The 23,530-nt window shown below is 38.3% G+C and overlaps 1 protein-coding gene across 2 annotated transcripts in view; it reads left to right on the top strand.

Annotated features, from left to right (window-relative positions):
* dnajc24 (DnaJ (Hsp40) homolog, subfamily C, member 24) overlaps window positions 1–23,530 on the top strand; it is a 71,373-nt gene that overhangs the window by 40,517 nt on the left and 7,326 nt on the right. The window contains exon 6 of one of the 2 annotated variants that reach the window (XM_051692503.1): window positions 1,346–2,290. The exons of the other annotated variant lie outside the window; for it this stretch is intronic. Within the exon in view, the coding sequence (XP_051548463.1) occupies window positions 1,346–1,495 (150 nt within the window). The 3' untranslated portion in view covers window positions 1,496–2,290. Of the gene's footprint in view, window positions 1–1,345; window positions 2,291–23,530 lie in introns of those variants that run through there. 2 annotated transcript variants of the gene reach the window in all.

Genomic DNA, 23,530 nt, shown 5'->3' with positions numbered 1-23,530 from the left:
TGTAACGAAGCGATTACTTTTTCTACCCCGAAAATGAAATTAGAAGGTACAGTTCCTATTCAATGGGCCATTTGTCTACCGGTGGCAATGTATAAACTGTCACTGCATGAAATCAGTTTTCTGCCTTGTTTCATTTCAAATGAGAGGTTTCAAGCACATTAGTATTGCAATTAGAGGGCCACGGCCATGGGAGGCTAGACATAGAAAGAGAGAGAGAAAGCGAGAGACCCGTTGCTTATGCTGACACTTTCAATTCTTTTCATCTGGGACCATCAGTTTTAAGAAGGTGACTGGGCTTGCGGCCCTAATCGCCACAGATAATAAATTGATCAACTCTTAAACTTCTTAGAGGGTTGAATGGGACTCACCCCGTCCATTGAGCGTGGACAGATTACTCACGCTTAGTTGGCCCTAGGTAGGCTTTGGCAAGCCTCCCCACCAGGCCTGGGAATGGGGCTGCATTGAGGCCCATTCACAAGACCCTGACACAGAGCATGCTTTTATACTGCACTGCTTTATTATGAGAAGATCCCCAGCCTATAGGCTCTGGTAAAGGATTTGCATCATGAATGGGTAACCTGCAGTTCTTCTCAATGAAGACATCAGATCAAAGTTCAGTCAGTCAAAGCCATGCTAAAACGTTAAGGAGGCCGGCACGTACACAAAGGCAAGGGATGAACGGCAACTGCTGCCTCAAGAAAGGGGTAAAAAAAAAAAAAAAAAACACACTGGAATCCCTAATCTAGTTTAAGACTGGATTATGGCGTTCACAATGAAGCCGGTTTTATTAGAATTCAGTAAAGTTTGTTCAATATTTCAGTTTTTATAGGTTATTCTAAACTTTCCTTAGGATTTAAAATAAAAAAAATAATAAAAAATCATTATACTTCATTATAAAAATCTGGAACTTAGGTTCCATTCTTTTGTGATGTTCCCCAATTAGCCCCATTGATTTCCTCATGTTTCTACCAGCATCTCAAACTCTCTAACGGCAACACTGCAGTAATATTTTAAGAAACATTTGATTTTTTAATTTTCCTTATTCCTATGTGTTTCACGTATTTCCTTAAACATTCCTAAAACATTAAATGTGTTATAATGGATTGGGTATATTATATTATATATAATCTATTATCTATTAGATAGATATTATATTTTAAACAAAGCCTTAACCTGAATGCTTAGAAGAATCTCATCAATCTTCATTATTGTAATGTGAAAAATGTATTCTGTATTAGTTAAGTGGCAGAGCATTTTTATATCATAGTATTTCTTCCAATGCTTTTACGTTGTGCTGATTTAGGCACTGTATTAAAGCCATTTTTTTTTTTTATATTTCATCTAGATCAAGGGTCTTCAACGGGGGTCTGCGGTGGTGCCGCAGGAGGTCCACAAATTACTCTTTGATCCACCATCGGCACTCGTAATAATCACTTGCACACGAGTGAAAGGCAGTACCGCCGCTCCTTATACGCATATTACACAGCCTGCGTAGGACACCAACTCCCTAGGGTGCACCAGAAACTTCACCGGCTGCTCTTACTCGCACGTTATACGTTATTCAAGGACCCGGTAGTAGTCGCGGAACACAATCGATCGCCTCACACTCGCACTTTATCCTCACGCTCGCACGTGCCTGCCGAGAGAGGAGTATTTATTTTAGTCCATACACATTCTGAAGCCCCTTGAACCTGCATGCCAAATCATTCTCTTGCAGTAATCCTTCCTCATATTCGTGCATCCCGTTTTATTTTGTTATGAACTAAATGGAACGCCGAACATTGTTTAAGTTTGAGGAAATTAGCCCATCGTCCATTCTCATTACGAGCCGCTCATAACGCATTGCATATCATGTTAAGTGGCGCTGCAGTAGAGGGCTGCATAAGTAAATGCGTCTGCTGTGCGTTTTTTCGGTGTGCGAATGTCAGCCTACAGTTTCTTGTATTATTAGTTGCTTTTTGCTTTCAGAACAATAGCCTATACTTACTTAATATACAGTATAGACCGATGTATATGTAATATGTTCAAATATATAGTTACCACTGAGATTATTAAGCTGCCATAGGCTACACTGAAGGTAACTGTCAAATCAACATAATTAAAGGTGCATACAGTAATTTTGTCCTCATTACAATGTTTTCCTCCTACAGAAATTAACTGTAATTTTTAAACGTATGTATAAAATCGATCACTAACATGAGATGAGGACTCCAGGTATAGGCCTATCAGTAACCTTATAAAAGTTTTTTTTATTCTGCTTGGACAGTCTGTCTTTCTGTTTGTCTGTCTGTTTATCTGTCTGTTTACGCAGCTCAACTTGTCTTTCCAGCCCAGTGACACCACAGTGACTGCTCGAATCTCTGCCTGTTTGGCAGACATCTCGGCCTGGATTAAGGAATACCACCTGCAACATAACCCAGCCAAGACCGAACTCCTTGTCTTTCCAGCCAATCCTGCTGTTGAACACAACATCACCGTGCAGCTGGGTTCAACTACAGTAACACCTTCCAAAACGGTCAGAAATCTAGGGGTAACCATCGATAACAAACTAAATTTCACAGACCACATCTCAAAGACCACAAGATCATGTAGATTTACACTCTTCGATAAGAAGATAAGACCCTTCCTCTCTGAACATGCCACACAACTTCTTGTTCAGTCACTTGTCATAACTAGACTGGACTACTGTAACGCTCTCATTACAGGCCTCCCTGCATGTGCAATTAGACCCCTGCAAATGATCCAGAATGCAGCAGCATGTCTGGTCTTTAATGAACCAAAGAGAGCACATGTTACACCACTCCTTGTCTCTCTCCACTGGCTGCCGGTTGATGCACGTATCAAATTCAAGGCTCTGATGCTGGCATACAGAACAGTCACTGGGTCTGCTCCAGCATACCTAAAATCATTTCTGCAGAGCTACGTTCCCACCAGAAGCCTGCGGTCAGCTAAGGAACGTCGCCTTGTTGTACCAACACAAAGAGGCACCAAAACACTTTCCCGGACTTTCGGCTTCATCATACCACGTTGGTGGAATGTCCTTCCCAACTCCATCTGTGAAGCTGACTCACTTTCTGTCTTCAAAAAACATCTAAAATCACATCTTTTCCATGAGCACTTAACCATTAAAAAAAATAAAAAAACTTTCTTGTGCACTTTAATCTGTTTTGAATACCACTATTCTGATGCCAGTGAAACTTTGTAATATGGCACTTTTTCGTACCACTGTCTTCTTAAGATGATTCGCTTATGTGTTCCTCTTTTGTAAGTCACTTTGGATAAAAGCGTCTGCGAAATGAGTAAATGTAAAATTTATTTTATTTTTTGTAGGGGGTGTGGTACAGTGATTAAAAAGGAAATGTAAAAATAGCACTTCATGTCAAAAAGGTTGCAGACCTCTGCTATACTTAATTTAATGATTATTTGAATGGCTTTGCAATGTAAACATCATCAAATATGTACATACAATAATATGGTGCCATACACATTTTTATAGGCATAAAATGCAACACTAAATTTTCAGACAATATGCAACAGGGGTCCCTGCTCCGTCTCTCTATATACCAAGGGGTCCTTGGCCTGAAAATGATTGAAGACCCCTGATCTAGATGCATTACAGTAATAAGAATTTGGGGAGTAAAATTAGCTTAAAGGGATAGATCACCCAAAAATGTAAATTCTCTCATGATTTACTCACCCTCCTGGCATCCCAGATGTGTATGAATTTCTTCTGCAGAACACAAATGAAGATTTTTAGACTAATATTTCAGCTTTGTAGGTCCTCACAATGCAAGTGAATGGGTGCCAAAATTTTAAAGCTCCAAAATCCACATAAAGGAAGCATGATAGCAATCCATATGACTCCAGTGGTTAAATCCATGTGTTCAGACACGAAATGATAGGTGCGAGCAAGAAACAGATCAATATTGAAGTCATTTTCTATCATAAATTCTCCTTCCTGCCCAGTAGGGGGTGATATGCAGGAATAATGTGAATCACCATAAACAGAAGATGAAAGTGATTGAAAAAGCACTTAAATATTGTTCTGTTTCTCACCAACACCTATCATTTTGTGTCAGAATATATGGATTTAACCACCACATTTGTCTGGAGTACTTTATGTTGCTCTTATGTGGATTTTGAAACTTCAAAATTTTGACACCCATTCACTTGCATTGTATGGACCTACAGAACTGAAATATTCTTCTAAAAATCTTAGTTTGTGTTCAGCAGATGAAAGAAAGGGATGACACGAGGGTGAGTAAATGATGAGAGAATTTTCATTTTTGAATGAGCTATTCCTTTAATTGTCATGAAAATAATATTAATGGTCTTTTAAATATGCTTAATTTGTTTCATAGCTTTTTCACAATAGCTTATATTTATATGGTTTTAAATAAAAATACTGTTCACTGTAATAACAAAAAAAATCACATCCGGATGCATTACAGTAAAGAGAATTTAGAAGATAAAATTTGCTAATAATATCACAAAGCAAAATGTAAAAAAAAAAAAAATATATATATATATATATATATATATATATATATTTTTTATGCAACATGAACAAGATTTCATGAGAATGCGTATTATTTAATTTGCTTGTTTTCTGGAAATTACTTATTTGGATAATTCATTCATTATCCAAAATGTTCTTCTTTCAAAAACATCTACAGCTGAACTAAAATACTTTCCCAAAAGCAATAGTGGGGCTAAAGATAATAAAGCACTTAATTACTGCCCTTTTATGGCATCAGGTCGTGCCTAATTGCTCTCATCTCCTGCCTTATTTGTGACAGTCAGAATCTTAAGTTTAGGCAGGCTTTATCATTGCGACACAATGACAGCTCACTGACTAGAAATGAATCCTTTTTCTGTTTTCTTTTAAATTAGCCAGATACCCCATGTTGGTTCCCTGACTATTAAATTGGGTTACTTTATGATATGGTATAATTGGTATCAATTGCTCTCCAGGTGATGTGGAACCTGTTGTTTAAATGGTGCTGCTTTTCCCACAATGAAGGCAGTACCTTGCTGTGTGCAAACTGTACCGTGACACTTCTTGGGGCAGCTATAATCTTAATTAGCTTACCCGCTTGTTCATGTAGATATTCGCATTGCCTTCGTCATTATCTATATGAAATACGCACACCAGGAAGGCCATAATTCAATATATTATGCACTAAGGCAACTGTGTGAAATGTGTGCTTTCCACTCCTCAAAATCATGGTGCATTAGAAAAGGACCTGAGCACTTTTCTCCTCATTTAATTTGGGCCTGGTTAGTGGTGTTTAGCGCAGCGGGCTCAGAGGGTGTCATTGTTTATTTGTCAAAAGTTAAAAATGCCCCTCATCGACAGCCCTTTGAAAGCCGGTTCCAAGAGGTCCCACCAATGCTAAATTGTAAAGGTGTATTTGTGTCCAAAATGGAACACATTGTAAAGCCTGCCGTAATAGATGGGTCTGCTCAAGAAAAGATGGAAAGCCCTTAAATTAACCTTTGTATTATGTGCTTTTTATGTGTAATATGCCTGGTTAAGATCATAAAAGGAATTCTCATAACCAACATGTAAGAATATCACTGCGAAAAAGTACTCAATGGACCTTATTCAGACCAGTGTCATATTTATTTTTTGATGGGAATGAAAATGAGGCTGTGAGGGATAGACTGAAGGCTAGGTACTTGATTTTTCCATGTGCCGTTCTGTCTTGCAAACTTCTGTCGAGCGTTCAACCTTTCAAAGGATTCTCTTTTGACCGCGAGCCCATATGGGTGCATTTGAGGTTTATGCTGATTGACTGCTATGACTGCTTTGTGATACTTTTTTAGCGCAGTCAATGCCATGCACATGCATTGACAAAACACAAAGACAAACACAAAGATTGTCCTTGTGTCCAGAAAAACTAGGCTGCGCACGGACCACATGTATTACGAAATTTGCATCGCGGTCACACACTGTACGCGAGACGTTCCGATACGTGGAAAAACAAAGTACACTTTGGCCTTTACAGTCTGTTTAGTGGGTTGTTCTGTTGTTTAAATTGGTAATGATCATTCAGATGACGAAACATTGAAAAATGCATCTTTACAAAAAGGTTTTGGTAAACAAAACAAAAAACTACCAGAAAACACAAGTTGTGAAAATTAGCTGTGATATAGGACAGTAAGTGCATGCCATTGAAGAGACTGTGAGTCTATCCCTCACAGTCTCGTTTTCATTTCCGTAAAAATTACACATAGAGCTACTTTAACAGTCCGATCTCATTAATATACGTAGGTATTTGTACGTTAATATTTGTAACATTTAAATGTACATGTTTGTACGTTGGATAGATGCTAAAACGTACAATATGGACATTTGAAAGCATCTAAAACGTACATTTTTTAGCGTATTTACAGCTTTAGAAACGTAAAGTATTGATGAACCGATTACAAATGTATTTGTACATTTTTGCTGTTTTATAGATATTTTAGATCCCTTAACCCTACCCAAAGCTCTAAACATAACCACATTTCAACAATATAAAAACATGTAACAAGTAGATTAATGTACAGTAGCAATAAGTTTTGTTACAATATACTAATTTATATATATTTTACAGCTGCTAATCCCACACCTACTCCTAAACCTAACTATAAGCATTTATTAAGCATATAAAACACGTAACAGGCAGATACATTTTATCACAGTAACTTATTCAGAAAAATGGCAAAATTCAGTACAAATGTAGTCCAAAGAGCGATTCGCTGCATCCAATTTGCTCCCTGACGGCATACAATAGCAATGTGTGAGGTGGAGAGTAGGGATGCACCGATACCACTTTTTATCTTCCGATTCCGATATCGTAAATCTCAGTATCTGCCAACACCGATCCCATGCCAATACCAGTGTTGTTTTGCATAATCGGTTTAGAATATCTTTACATTATTGTGTGGAACTAATTGGGAGTACTCTTTAATATGTAAAGAAACACAAACATCTAACTACACATTTTTTCAATATAAATGTATAGCTTATTAAGAAACACTTTATTATTAACTAGTATACTGGATAATGTAGCAGCAAAGTTAACAGTAATTCCAGTCTTCAAATCTTCAGTAGAAAAGATACCAGTGTTTTTTACCTTTTTTTTTTTGTTTGTTTTTTGTTTGTTTTTTTTAACTTGCATCTGGACTTTAAAGGATTCAGATCTCTCTCTCTCTTTTTTTTTTTTTTTTTTTTTTAATTTAGTTGTAAGACATCAGTCCAATTTTCATTCACACAGTTATTTTTTGGAACCCATTCAGCTTAAATATTGTTATAGATTGTAAACAAATGATGACAATAATAATAAATTGTTATTATATTATTATTATTGACTTTTTTAATTTTAATTTTAAATACAACAGTAATATATTTAAATCGTGCACTTTTTAAACCTTTTTAAACCCTAAACTCTCCAGGAAGTCCTGTATGTGTCTGTAGTCCTGTATGTGTCCTGTAAGTTCACAGTAGTTTAATTAGCTTCTTATTCAAATTCTGGTAAAATGCATCTCCGGTGCCGTTCTAAATGCATATTATAAGTGAACCGAACTATTGAGCATCTACATATGAGATGTTGTTCTTGAGTAACGCTCAAATATTGTGCACTGCTGTGAAGGCTAATAAATAGCCGCGAGTGCATCACCAGCCTGGGCATGAGTTTGTGTCAACAGAGCAGCACTATTCACTAACGCACTGGTGCTGCGCATACTATATATTTACTTACTAAACACAGCCTTTTGTGATTCACAGAGCTATCGCACATCTTCAAGTGGCTTTGAATAAAATGCACGAGTCATGTGAACTGCTTTAATGGTGTTTTTATGGTTCTTTTATGTCATTTTTGGAGCTTGACAGTAAAGAACATAACTAACACACAGTATCGGATTTGGATCGGGCTCGTCTGACCGATACCCGATCCGTCTAAAAGCTTAAGTATCGGAGCATCTGTGCATCCCTAGTGAAGAGTTGAATTTAAATTATTATTCGCTGTAAATCTTCTGATTCACTCCAGAAGAGCGCTGACTTATCTCATTCAAAAATATACATTGCAGAATACGGCATGTCGCAAATGGTCACGAGACACTTGAGAGCCAATGAGCATTCGACATCACTGCCGTAAAACCGCTGCGGCGATGGAGACTGAGATCGTTGAATACAAGGCTTGAATATGGGTCTGTACTTCACAGAAAGCAGTCTGAAGATTTGGATTATAGCAGTTTTATAGAGTTTTTATTCATTTTAACATTTTAAAATTTAATCTTGGTTAAAGTGATATAATCCTTTAAAATGTTGTATAGGGCAGCAGAAATCACACAGAACTGAATGAAACCTTTGGCCTTTAAGTGAACTGCAGTCAGCTAACTGTTGCTCATGCTCGCGCTCGTACACACACTCCATAGGGACGCGAGCGAGGGAGCATCCAAAACAATGACGTAACGTACAAAGAGGCTGAATGTGATTCACCGGCATCATGCTGTCAGATGAGGTAGCATAATTACAATTACACAGTTATGATTGTTTTACTACAAACTTTGAGATTAAACTAAAACTACTTATCAGCTAACATAGCATACTGATACACACATACAGCTACATACTACCAATGTTTACTGTACCAGTTTACTGTTGCACTGTTATGTTGCACTATTGTATGTTTTGTATGTCATATGTTGTACTACGAATAAGAAACCAGCGTATTTGCTTAAATTTATCCTTTATACCTGACATTTAGTATAAAGAGAAGATCGTTGAAATTATTTGAAAGTTACGAAGCAAGGTAGCTTGCAATTCGTCAGCGTTAGCAGGCATGATCAAGTTAGTTAAAATTACACAGATCAATCCTTATGGCACTATATTTCACATGCTTTGCAGTTATGTAGGAACTAAGGTCCCTCCAGGAATCAAATGCCCTGCCGATGTTCACTCAATTTTTCGCTCGACCGCGATCACGTTCCCGCTTAGCCAGATGGGATTCAGTAGATAAATGTTTTTTTTTTTTTGCTTACTCAGAGTTTGTGTAGGAGTTGGTGTTGTGCTGGGAGCTGGCCATTTGCTGGATTCCATCTCTAAGGGTGCTTTCACACTGGCAGTTTAGTTCGAAACACAGCACGGTTCGCATGAAAAATTGGTAATGTGAAAGCTGTCATGCGGACCGGGGAGTGCACCGCGGTACCGAACCCGAGACTACCTGTAGGAGGTGGTCTGAGTTCAGTTGCAATGGAACTGTAGCGCGCTTCGCGTGAATGTAAAAAAACGCAGTTTGCGAGCAGCAGCAAGCCACCTTCCCCTGGACATCTGATAAGTTACACCATAAAGCGCACATATACGCAGTTGTCGTTCACTCTGCTGTGCATAATGGCACCAAAATAACAAAAAAACAAAAAGTATGATGAGTCGCGTTGTGTTCTCCATGCGTGTTTGTGATGACGTAAGATGAACACAAATGGACCGGGGTTCGATAGAATCAAGTGAGTGTGAAACCAGACCAAAGCTGCGGGGGGCACTGGGAACAATAGCACTCGGAATCGGACCACAGCAAACGTGCCCAGTGTGAAAGCCCCCTAAGATAACGTTACCTAGTGTTGCAGTTTGTTGTCGCTGTTGAATAGCGGAAGAGAAGCTATTATTGTCTGAATGAAGGCTCTCGGGATGCACGCATAAACGTCACATCCTTTGGATTTTCCCTTCGAATGAAAATCAGTCTACAGACTTTAATAGGCAACCTAGGAAGTCCGGGAAGGGCTCAATTTTTAAGATGTGTTACAAACCGTTCACACATTGGCAAAAAAAGGCGAATATTACATGAAAATTGTTACATATTGCACATTTAAAATGTCATATTATAAAGTCGACTGTATTAAATGTGATGGGATTTAACTAATCTCATTGATTATAAATGAAATGTAATTAACTGATTAATTTTATAAATTATTCAATATTAATCAATTCAAACAGTACATGTAAACATTTGTACATTTCTATAGGTGTTAATATGTAAAATGATGACGTTTAGATGCTGTCAATATTGTACGTTTCGGTGTCTATGCAAACGTAAAAATGTACGTTTGCTAGAACCAAACTTTACATAAGAATACATACGAATTCTCATGAGATCACATTGACTTTAAATAAGGTCTATAAATTCACATGATTTGATAATGCTACTGCATTTGTTCCTCAACATGAAGGCCACAGGGAAAACCACAACCCATATGTTCAGGAATGTATTTCACATTCAACATGTCATCTGCCGGTCCATCTCCTGCTTTGAATCCACAAAATTCATGTCATATAGTTGTGTAGATATCATATGCGTACACTCAGAAAAAAGCTTTTTAATTTGAACCAAAAGGGTTTAACCAAAGTCCTTCTAGTAAGTCAGTCCACTGTCGGCCATCTTTGGAATGCTCCCAGGAGGCAATTTTCAGTCATGACAGTGCAGCTCCTATCTACTTGAATGGGGAAACACCAAAACTTCAAAAACTGCTTGCCAAGCTTGCATTTAAAGGACATATTTCAAATCAGCAGTAAAATCTGACAACACTCGTATCATAAATTGTACTACTTTTCCTCATATTACGCTAAAAGGTGCAATTTTCCCGACTTGTATAGCTAATGTGCATGCGCGTTCTCAAGCTGATTGACAGCCGATGTCTGTATCTAAAAGGTGATTGGCTCTTTTACCTGTAAGGCGGGACTTCCTTTCTACATTCGCTGATTGTTGGGCACTAGAGCTCCTTGGTTGGACGTTCCAATTTCTCCCATTCATTTTAATAGATGTGGCCTTTGTCTCATAAATGAATAGTCTCTGGTTTAACAGTCTTATGGAATAGGATAACCTGTTTAAGTTCCACATAAAAAAAAACTTAATTTACTGGTGCTTTAAAGCACCCAGAAACAAAGGCCACCTCCACACTAATCAGTTTTCATTTGAAAACTTTGTTTCTAGTTTCATAATGTCATTGTTTTCCGAGGTATGCGTAATGGAGAGCGTTTTCAAAGGAAAACACTGTTCTAGTGTGGATAAGTGTTGACATAGCTAAATTAATGCATTTTTAAATGAAAATGTATTAGTGTGGACTTTGCCTAATACACTGATTTAAAGAACCTATAGCCTCTAAGCAGGCCCTAAAAGAATCAGCAGACTTTTTTTTTTTTTTACTGATTTTAAGTGAAATTCTGCAAACAAAATTCTAGAATGGATTTAGTAAAATGCTTTAAACAGAGCTGAGAGAACCACACTATTGGATTCTGAAAGTACAAATTAGCCCAAATATTAGAATTATAAAATAAATACTATAAAACAAGCATGCAAGGGGTGGGGAATGTGGAGAACTTATGTGAATGACAAATGTTGCAATTCTGCAGAAATCTGCAGAGTTCTGTGCACACTGATGCCATCGGGGTCTGCTGTAGCATCAACATTTTCAGATCTCTAATGAACCAGATATAGCCAACCCTAGAACACAGTGAAAAAGAGGGCTCTAAGAACCTTCTCTGCTGCTAAGAACCATTGACAAACCGTTATTTTTAAGCACATATTTACCGGTTGTCAAATCTACTTTCAAATTCAGACTTGTGCCTTATAATTCCATAGTTCTCAGTTATTTGACACGATAAAGCAAAATGTCTTTCTCGTCTTAGTTGTGTTTTTGTTTATTGTCTGATTTCAAAACATTTACTTCCAAACTTGTTGATGATTGTTTAGCGAATCCCGGGAACTGTCTGGTCTCACCTTCGTTATTCCATACAAGAGATGAAAGCGAGAAATGATTATACCACCCAACCCCAGTCATTATCTTATCAAACAATGGCAAGCCTGTTCAAATTAAACATTCTTCTCTTGACAGGTGGTCTCTTACCGTGTGCCTTGTGCATGTATGTGTCTGGGGTTATGAGTGTGATAGACAGGAGTTTGGTGTGACAGAGGTAGACTGTCTCTCGGGAGACATAGTGCAAGTGTGTTGGGGGTGGTCTGTCTGTGACTGACAATATAACAGAGATAGCTCATCTTCAAGGTGAAGGGGTGTCTGTATGTGAGTGTGTACATAAACTACACTACGTAGGAGTTGTGTGACAGACTGAGGTGCAGTATTCAGGGATGTGATTCTTCTGGATTAATCTGTTATTCCAGTTTTTCCGACCTAAAAATGTGACCCACATGAATTGTGTGAATGCGTAAAAAAATAAATAAAATGGGGGCTGGGGGGTTAATATTTAATCGGGGGTTCATGTTATCGACAATGTCCCATCCGGTGCATTCTTGATAAGCATTTTTCATCCAAAAAAGTGTCATTCAACCTTCCCTTGGAACAACTTCACTCAAACTTCACAGCTGCTTCTACGTCACGCACATACTTGAGAACGTGCGGGACAGAGGCTCCTTATTTTCGACAGGTTTATTTGAATTCATCAAGAGAAATAAAATGGTTGGATATAAAACAGGTTTGAAACATTGCCACAGTTGCTGACAGGTTAAAAATCGCTAGCTGCAATTCCAGCGTTACTAACGTGAAATTTGCATTGAAATCGTGAAATTTATCTTTAGATCTATCGAACAATTTGTCTATATAATCATGTAACCTTGCAGATACAGTGCAGACATTTGAAAATGTTCAGTCTAGACACATTTTTCCTCTGTTTAGATCGGAAAATGAACTTGGGTTACGGATGTAATAAAAATGGAAATGAGTTTTTGGCAGACCATTCTCTGTAAAAACAAAAAATTTAAATGCACAATCCAGAAATAATACTAGCCACACGATGAAGAGGGGTCGACATTCCTAAGAACATGTAATATTAAATTTGCCCTCCACTTTGCTCGGTACATTTTTCTGCTTTTTGTGCTTAGCCGATCACATGCCTGCATATAACAGATGTCACGTAGTGTGTGTGTGTGTGTGTGTGGGAGTTTCTTGACAGACAGAGGTTCAGTTCAGCATAGGCAGCCCGTCTCTCAGGCAAAGGAGTTGCCCTGATTCAGCTGTGGACTGTTTATTAGACACAAAGGAAAGGATAGACAGATAAATGGAGGGATAGAGAGATAGAGGAGGAGGGGAAGGGGGTAGATCAGGTGTTTAACACCAGCCCCTCATTAATGGCACATTCATTATTTCTGATTTAGCACAGAAGTGCTGCGGTGGTGTCAACTCTTAACTTTGTTCATTAAATCATTAATTTTTTCCAGACGGTAAGTGAGGCCAGTGTAATGAAGCCATCACAGTCTCAGCAGAATTGACCCCTTGTTAAGCGACTCTCAAAGGCTGTGAATGGCAGTCGCTGATTAACTCTTTCCAGCTTCCCTAGTGACTCGATGATGACCAATGGTTTTCCGTAGATCTTTGGATGTGTACCTGTGTTGCATGCATTATGATTGATTTTGACTATTAGATAGCCTATGTCATATATACTAACAAAAAAGTAGCAAAAGTACCATAGTATTGCTATGTTTTTCTGTACAATTAAAATGGTTTTACAATGTTTTGTATTATTATTATTATTTTTGTACCATTTAAATTTACTTTAATTATTCTGAAGTGCCATGGAAATACAGTGGTATATGGTTATCATACAGTACCATGGTATTACCATCTGATGCCATCACTGATCCATGTTACCACTAAAGTACTTTTTTGTAGTGGTAGGCACACAATAGATTGCAACAGTGCCCGCCCACTTTTTCAGCCATCTTGGTTCTGGAAGCATTTTTCCCATTCATTTTATCCATGGGGATTTCATAAAGTTCTTCTTAAAATAGTTCTAAGCCATGAACCAAACCATAAATTCTGAAATTAAACACGATTTAAAAAAAAAAAAAAAAGTTTAAATAATGCAAACTGATGGCATCAGCAGAGGCATATATTGTATCATCGATTAACAACTTTGGAGCACATGGTAGGTCTATCTTTAAAGGTTTGTAACTTATTGTTGATAATTAATTCCCCCTATGTAAAAGTGAAAGGAATTTTTACTTCCGGAACACAGATGTTGCGCTCCAAATTGGAGATCAAATTTCAAAATATTAAATCGTACAGTGGTAAGTGTACATGCTCGCAACACATTGAGCTGTGGTGCTCATGCAGGAGGCGTTGGTTTGATTCTGGCCTGCATTGTGTCCTGATTCCATTCACCCTCACTTTTGCCAAACATCTTCTGTTTCTACCAAATAAAAAGAGACACAGGCCTCAAAAGAAATAAAATAAAAGATCTAGCCTGGTAAGTGAAAGATTGTAGGTTTGAACTCTGCAAGTAGCGACGTAGAAGCCATCACTATTGTACCCTTGAGCAAAACACTTGGTTACTCCAAAGGGAATTTCCTTTGGTTAAAAACTTTGGAGATTGTCATGTTGGATAAAAACATTTTTCTTAATGAATATTTACATACTTTATACTATATAACTGTACTATTCACTATCTGTTTACATTTTGTGTTATTATAGGGACAGCAAGGCAGACAGTGATGATAATTATGGAATATATTAATTAGACTAATCATCACAATTAAAATCTTACCATAACCACCCCCACCAGCACCACTACCTTTAGTTTTAACACCCTGCACTTGTTGTCACCAGTACCTTGGATGACAGTTCAGGAGCTGAGAGCATGCCCGGGTACCTGAAGAAGACTTGATAAAGCTCTTTGAGCCCTCTCCTCCCCTGTTATCTTGTTACTAATGTTTTCCTCCCTGTACCTCTGGGAGTTGGTAGCCTCCAGGGTCTGCCATCATCAGCAGCAAGCAAGCTGTTTCCAGGCAGCTCAGAGGCAAACAAGTATTGCTGAGTGTCATAAATGACAACGTGCAAGTTTTTTTTTTTCCACCATTATCTGGCTTGATGCCATGTGTTAAAGGACATAGTGCATTTCCCATCTACGGTAAGTTTTCTTTCTTTCCGACAATTTTTTTGGCCTCGATATAACAGAGATAATACATCTGGCTACTAATTTGTGATTAAGAGTAAAAGTTAAAAAAAAAGAAACTTTTGAAGTGTCAGATTGTAAATTGTAAACAAAAATATTTTTTATTTTTATCGCTGCAAGCAGCGATGAACGGGCCCTCGCACCCTGGTGCACATTGGGGCTGCTGTGCCAGCGGAATGTCACTCCAATTGTTTTAGCATTTTTTTAGCACTTAAATGTTGTTAAGAGTGTATCACAGTGTAAAACATGTCATTTCCTGTTGCCAGTAGGCGGCGCTATGACTATAACTGAATATTGGCATATAGAAGTGTTCAGGCCGGGACTCTTATAAAACATGTAAAGTTTGGAGCAGATTGGACATTTTATGTTTGAGTTATAACAACTTCCTGTTTCATGGCGAAACATCGAATTTGTCAAGCCACCACGGACACGGCATTCAAAGAAAACTCAAAAGCTTCGCAATTTAGCATCGCCAAGGTCTTTAGATTAGACTGACCGAATATGATGTTGATCTGATTTAATCTCTAGGAGGAGTTAAAGTACGAGGCCCGGAAATGGCAAAAACTGAGCAAAAATCTAAGAGCAAAATCACAATGGCTGACTTCCTGTTAGGTTTAGGATATGGTTCTAAGAGACTTTTTTGTACGTGTTGACATGTTACATATGCCTACCAGTTTTCTTATGTGTAGGTGAAAATTGGAGTGAGGGCTGTTTCATTGAAATTTTGTAAGTGGCTCTATCGAGCCATTTTGCCACAATTAATTCTATAACCAGTATCAGATGTAAATTTTCCCCGCTTTTGAGCTGTGTGCAAAGTTTCATGAGTTTTCGAGCATGTTTAGGCCTCAAAAATGTGACTCGTTTCATATCGAAATTTGTCAGGGCGCCACGGACACGCCCTTCAACAAAAACTGAAAAGCTTCGCAATTTAACATCACCAAGGCATTTAGATTAAGACTAACTAAATATAATGTTGATCTGATTAAATCTCTGGGAGGAGTTTGTTAAAGTACAAGACCTGGAATTGGCTGTTGCCAGTAGGTGGTGCTATGACTATAACTGAATATTGGCACGTAGGTGTATTCAGGCCGGGACTATTATCAAACGTGAAGTTTGGGGCAGATTGGACATTGTATGTATGAGTTATAACAACTTCCTGTTTCATGGCAAAACATCGAAATTTGTCAGACCGTCACGGCCACGCCGTGCAGTGAAAACTCAAAAGCTTCGCAATTTAGCATCGCCAAGGCCTTTAGATTAGAATAACCAAATATGAAGTAGATCTGATGAAATCTCTAGGAGGAGTTTCTTAAAGTACGAGACCTGGAAATGGCAAAAACTGAGCAAAAATTGAAGAGAAAAATAAAAATGGCTGACTTCCTGTTGAGTTTAGGGCATGGGTCCAAGAGACTTTTTGGTATTGGCATGTTACACAAGTGTACCGATTTTCGTATGTGTAGGTGAAACTTAGCGTTGAGCGCACATCGTTGAAAGTTTGTAGGTGGCGCTATCGAGCCATTTTGCTGCACCTAATTCTGAAACCCATATCAGATGTAAATGTTCGCCACTTATGATGCGTGTGCAAAGTTTCATGAGTTTTCAAGTATGTTTAGGCCCTCAAAAATGCAATTCATTTGGGAAAAAAATTATAAACGCCTAGAAAAACAATAGGGTCATCGCACCATCGGTGCTCGGGCCCTAATCAATGGAGCAGATACAATAGGGTCCTCGCACCTTGGTGCTCGGGCCCTAAAAATATATTTTCTCACTCAGTATTTTCTTGTTTTCTATATACTGTATGTGTATACAGTATGTAATATATATATATATAATATACAGTATATCAGAAGCACAATGACATAAGATGTTAAATCTTGTTTTCAGAGAATTCAGTAAAAATTTTGTGAGATTTAAACCAATAAAAAAGGTGTTTGCTGAGGAAGTCAGAAAAATAAACTTAATTTAAAGGGAATTGGCCAATTGTTTTGGTAAAAACTTTGCTTATGTGATGTGTGATGCTGCATCAAATGCCATAAAGTTTAAGACCATTTCTGTATTGACCTGCAAAAATGACTTAGTGCACTTATAAAAAGGGTCCTGCATGCAAAAATTGGTCATTGGGTCTGTTAGAACATCCTGCATATAGCACAGTTAACAGCTTTCGTATCATTTTATACGAGTAAAGATATTATACATTTCAGTGTTTGCTATCGCCTGCTCTTTAAAGCCCAGCCTGTGATTCCAGCCAAAGACAGTCTTGTGATCTTGCTGCGTGACATTTTTTTGGCTTCTGTCCTCCTCAGTGTGCATGACGTCTCCTCCACGACCCCAACCTTGATGTGCCAAAAAAGTTGTGACTAGCTTTTGAAAGCAATCCAGCCTTTTGTAAAGCAAGTCTAGACAGTTGATTGGTTACTTTGCATTAGTTTTGAGCTTCTTTTATTGGGCCACTCTTAAACAGCAGACGATTGCTATTGCCAAATGTCATCGAGAGCTCTGGAACATGTTTTAATATATATAGATTACCTTTAATAGATGCAGTGGGTAGCAAAAATACATGAATTTATTGTGTAACTGTATTGTGAGATTTCTTAAAAGTAATGCAGATAAAATGTTATGTAAACAAATGGAAAGAATTACATTGGCAATGTGAGGCTTATCACTGAAGCCTCACATTGAATATGCATTGTTATTGAGAATTATTGGACTACTTCATCAGCCGATGTGACATGCAAAATATGCATTTTGGTGGAAATTCAAATGGCTATGGACATTTTATACTTTCCTCAGAGCAGAAATAGAACTCGTATGATCCCTTAAGTTTGTTGGCAGGATTCTCTCTCCTGTGTGTGTGTGTGTGTGTGTGTGTGTGTGTGTTCTGTCTGACACCCCCCCCCCCCCCCCCCACTTTTACTCTCACACACAATAAAAAGGCACTTTGAATGAAACTTACTTAGCTTCTCTCCCGTGTGCTAATGAGGTTCTGTTCAATATGCTATTTTCCATATTCCATTTGATGTGTTTAAATATTAATCTCCTAAAATATTAATGCATCTGGAGCCATCAGCAGTGGCTGTTCCGAGAGGATAACCCCTGATAAGTGTTAATGTATCAGAAGCAGTGCAAATTTAGTGTTAGAGCTGCACGGACATCAGTAAGCTTTTGTCTTTTGCTGTGACTTTTAATGGATGCAGTGATATTAGGGCTGCATAACAACAGTCCAAATGCTTGTGCTACTGTGATTTTGGTTGTGTAAACTCATTTGTGTTTAAAGGGCTAGTTCGCCCCAAAATGAAGATTTTTAACATACAGTATATAGAAAACAAGAAAATATTGAGTGAGAAATTATTTTTTTCCTAATTATTTTTTGTTTATGATTTACAATCTGACACTTCAAAAGTTTTAATTTTTTTTTACTTTTAATCACAAATCAGTAGCCAGATGTATTATCACTGATAAACTCCTCCCAGCTTCCCTAGTGACTCGATGATGACTAATGGTTTTCTGTAGATCTCTGGATGTGTACCTGTGTTGCGTGCATTATGATTGATTTTGACTAATAGATAGCCTATGTCATATATACAGTATAAAGCCATAATTTCCTAAAATTCCGCCTAACATCTCCCTTTGCATTCCACAGAAGAAAGAAAGTCTTGTGGGTAAAGTGCATGCTTGCGTGTGCATTTACTGTATGTATCCTGATGCACTGACTTTGTGTATATTTTCTGGGCATGTGTTGGAAGTGTTGGTCTGCCTTAATGTACATTGGGTTCACAGCGTGCTGGAGACAGTGTCAGCTGGGTGGGCATATGGACGTCTTGGCTGCTGGTACAGGCAGACTGTGGGCAACCCTGGATCCAAACTTGGGCACATTTGTTCTATAGGCAGAAGGCAGGGGCAACCCCTATACCGGCCTTACTCTGAGGACCTGGGACTGTGGCCCCCACCAGATGCCTGTTTTTTTTCGTCCACAGTTCACTGCTCCATTTCAAGATTAAGCCCTTTATTTAGCCCTTTATTACATAAAGGCAATATTTCGTTTCAGAGGGGTAATGATACTCAATATTAGTTGGATAGTTTACTCAAAAGTGAAAATTTGGTCATCATTCACTCACCCTCATGATGTTCAAAAGGACTTTATTTCTTCTGTGGAACACAAAAGATGTTAGGTGGAATGTTAGTCTCAGTCACCATTTACTTTTATTGTGTGGACAAAAGATGCAATTAAATTGAATGGTGACTAAGGCTAACATTCTGTCTAACATCTAATTTTGTGTTCCATGGAAGAAAGAACGTTATGCAGGTTTGGAACAACATGAAGGTGAGTAAATGATAATAGAATTTTCGTTTTTAGGTGAACTGTCACTTTAACATCCACCTCGTTTCAGAAGTGTTTCTGAAAGCATTTTGAGCACTCATTTTGTTAGTACATTTTCTAAATGTTTTAATAATAAATATAAGCCTGCTACATCCTGCTTTAAATGATTGCATAAACTTTAAAATGTGTTTTTGGGGTATTCAATTTAGCAAACTCACAATCAATAGTTTTCATGTAGCATTTATGTAAGTTCATGTCAGGCTGATTAGCTGTACGAGGTGCTCGTGAATTAGGAGTTCTTGACTCGGACCAACATAGATGGCAGATAAGGAAAATGGAAAAAAGAAATATGGCTCTCTGAGCATGAATACTTTATCAGTTCAACTGCACTATGCTGCTGAAAGCCTTGTGCTGAGTCTCTATCACACAATTGTCCTGAAAGTTTAATAATAACTTGCTCATGAGGTGCTGCAAGTGTGTCAGACTATGTGTGTGTGTGTGTTTAGTACAAAATTGTGTCTTTGCTCATATTTATGTATTTCTACAGTGCGTCCCTTAGAATTTATGTATTTGTACAGAAAAACTGACCCCCCCCCCCCCCCCCCCCCCCCATCCATGAGAGAGAGGAGGACAACCAACCACATGGCAGGGCAGGCGTGGTGTCCTGGGCAAGGGCCGTATGGAAGGTCGGGGGGGAAGGCAAGCAGCGCCAGCCAGGACCCTGACGGAAACAGTGGGAGAATGGGACGCTTGAGCCCGCTGGACTCCAGCCAACATGCCCAGTTTGCTTTCCTTGCCTTTCCATCTCCAAACACTCCAAATCTGTGGCAGGGGGTGCTATCCAAAACAAAACAATTTTGTGGTTCTGTTTACATAGTATAATTTTGTTTTTGAGGTTTAGTTGCTTAAATGTACAGTGGCCCCAAAAAAGTAGTTGGGCACTTAGTGATGGTTCATCCTAAAGTGAAAATTCTGTCATCATTTACTCACCATCTATATGACTTCTTTCTTTAGTAGAATACAAAAAGAGATGTAAGACATAATATTAGTCTCAGTCACCATTCACTTTAACTTCATTATCTTCATCATTACCCATATCTTCAGAAGCGTTATGAGAGGTGTGGTTGAAAAACAGATCAAAATTTAAGTCCTTTTTAACTCTAAATCTCCACTTTAACTCTCAGATGTGAAAGTGAAACAAAACAGGCACCACATGTGACTTTCAGATGTAAAAGTGAAAGTGGAGATTTAAAGTAAAAGGACTTTTGATCTGTTTCTCACAAACACCTATTTTATTGCTTCTGTAGATATGGATTTAACCACTGGAGTCTTACGGATTACTTCTATGTTTCATTTATGTAATTTTGGAGCTACAAAGGTCTGATCACCATACACTTACATTGTATGAACCTACAGAGCTGAGATATTCTTGTAAAAATCTTTGTTTGTGTTTAGCAGAAGAAAGAATGTCATACACATCTGGGATTGCACGAGGGCAAGTAAATGATGAGAGAATTTTTCCTTTTTCACTTTAAGCCACACATAAAAAATGTCTGAACATCATTGAATTAATTATTGAATAGTTTGTCAATGAAAACAAAGTTTTGAACAAATATATATTTTTTATTATTATTTTGAAGAAAATATCACAAGCATACATTTCAAGCTCAATATTTCACAAAAAGAAATTTGCTAGACTTCAAATGATATATAGAATATTCTAAATGTGGTTTTCAAACTTAGTGAAACATGTCCAAATTAAAGTGAAAAACTACATTTGAGGTTACTCTGCTTGGATACCTATATGAATTTGAGGGAATCCAACATAAATTCACGAAAACACACTTTTAACCAACTTGTCTTTGAGATTGATATTTAAAAGTAATTGCAAAAATTACTTGGCAAAGTTAGCTTTGAGAATAGGTCTAGCAGAATTTGTTTGCAGATGCCACTTGGTTTTATTTTAATAGCGCAGCTTAAATGTCCAAATACGTTTTGGGGCCACTGTATAGTTACACTTGCAGAAGTCTAAAGAAAATGTATGTGAAAATAGAGAAAGAACTGACCCTGTTGACGTTATATTTGCTGTTCTTGAGCCTGTTATTCTAATTCATGAGAAACTTTGGCATGTCTTTATCACAAACCCCTCTCAGTCTTAATACAAAACAGTCTCCATGCCAATGATACCGAACCTTCGCTCAGCCTCACTTGTGTGTTAAAGTAGGACAAAAACATTTTTTTCCATGAAAATTGTATAAGGCCAGGGCAACAAACATGGAAAAGGGGGCCATGTGAAATATTGAAAAGTTTGAATAATTCAGGGCATCCGGTCATGTGTTAAAAACAGGATTTTGGGGAGAGGGGGGAGGAGAAGGTGAGGCATAAGGGGAGTGATCCCCCACCCACCTTCAGGGTGACAGTCCTCTCTCCTGGCCTGAACCCCATCTGGAGGAGGACAGGATTAGACTAGGCCCCACTCCAGAATGGAGGCGAGGCCCGACAATTGTGCAAGAGTAGCAATTGAAAAAGTTCAACACAAACTACTTTTTTTCCACAGTTTTGCACTTAAACCCATGTTCTAGAATGTCCAGTTCTGGACAGCTTTGTACTGCGGTACTGCTACTTTTTCTGTTCTTTTAATTAATTGCTTGCATTTGTGCATTTCCTCATTTTTTATCTCTGTTTGGATAAAAGTATCTGCTAAATAATGCATTTAAATGTAGCTATGGAAAAAAAAATCTTCTTGCACTCTAATCTGTCTTGGCTAGTACTTTTCTAAAGCAATTGAAATGTTGTAATGCAGCACTTTTCATGTTGCTGTCTTTTTTAAGATGAATCACTTATGTTGTATGCTTCCTCACTTCCTCACTTTGGATAAAAGTGTCTGCTAAATGTAAGCTATGGCATATAATATGATGCTATTATGAATCCACAATATACATAGTAGTGAAACTTAAAATAATCATTAAAAACATGTTTGAGAAACCTTGATTTTGTAAAAGTTTTTAATTGTTTTGATATAAAAGTATTTTAAAGCTGATAACACTTTACAGTAAGGATTTATTTGTTGACATCAGTTAACACAATAGTTAAAGGTGCAGTATGTAATATTCAGAACCCCTTGTTATTAATGACACTTGTGGCCATTAAGTGAACTGCAGGCAGATACCTGTTGCTCGTGCTCACGCACACACTCCTTAGGGACACGAGCATCGACCAAAACAATGACGTAACGTACAAAGAGACTGAACGTGATTCACCGACATCATGCTGACAGATGCGGTAGCATAATTAAAATTACACAGTTATGATTGTTTTACTACAAACTTTGAGACTGTATATTATATTTGACTCTCCAGTGCTGGAACAGGGCTAAAACAAAGTGTGGATATAGGTCTGAATATGCGAGACTGCAATTTGAAGTAATCACTTTTCTTTGCAATATACACTATATTGCCAAAAGTATTCGCTCATCTGCCTTTAGACGCATATGAACTTAAGTGATATCCCATTCTTAATCCATAGGGTTTAATATGACGTCGGCCCACCCTTTGCAGCTATAACAGCTTCAACTCTACTGGGAAGGCTTTCCACAAGGTTTAGGAGTGTGTTTATGGGAATTTTTGACCATTCTTCCAGAAGCGCATTTGTGAGGTCAGACACTTATGTTGGACGAGAAGGCCTGGCTCGCAGTCTTCGCTCTAATTCATCCCAAAGGTACTCTATCGGGTTGAGGTCAGGACTCTGTGCAGGCCAGTCAAGTTCTTCCACACCAAACTCGCTCATCCATGTCTTTATGGACCTTGCTTTGTGCACTGGTGCGCAGTCATGTTGGAACAGGAAGGGGCCATCCCCAACTGTTCCCACAAAGTTGGGAGCATGGATTGTCCAAAATCTCTTGGTATGCTGAAGCATTCAGAGTTCCTTTCACTGGAACTAAGGGGCCAAGCCCAGCTCCTGAAAAACAACCCCACACCATAATCCCCCTTCCACCAAACTTCACATTTGGCACAATGCAGTCAGACAAGTACCGTTCTCCTGGCAACCGCCAAACCCAGACTCGTCCAACAGATTGCCAGATGGAGAAGCGTGACTCGTCACTCTAGAGAACGCATCTCCACTGCTCTAGAGTCCAGTGGCGGCGTACTTTACACCACTGCATCCGACGCTTTGTATTGCACATGGTGATGTATGGCTTGGATGCAGCTGCTCGGCCATGGAAACCCATTCCATGAAGCTCTCTACGCACTGTTCTTGAGCTAATCTGA

This window comes from Myxocyprinus asiaticus, chromosome 48 (assembly GCF_019703515.2).
Source record: "Myxocyprinus asiaticus isolate MX2 ecotype Aquarium Trade chromosome 48, UBuf_Myxa_2, whole genome shotgun sequence".
In the NCBI taxonomy this organism is placed as follows: domain Eukaryota; kingdom Metazoa; phylum Chordata; class Actinopteri; order Cypriniformes; family Catostomidae; genus Myxocyprinus; species Myxocyprinus asiaticus.
This window is presented reverse-complemented; position numbering and strand designations above follow the sequence as displayed.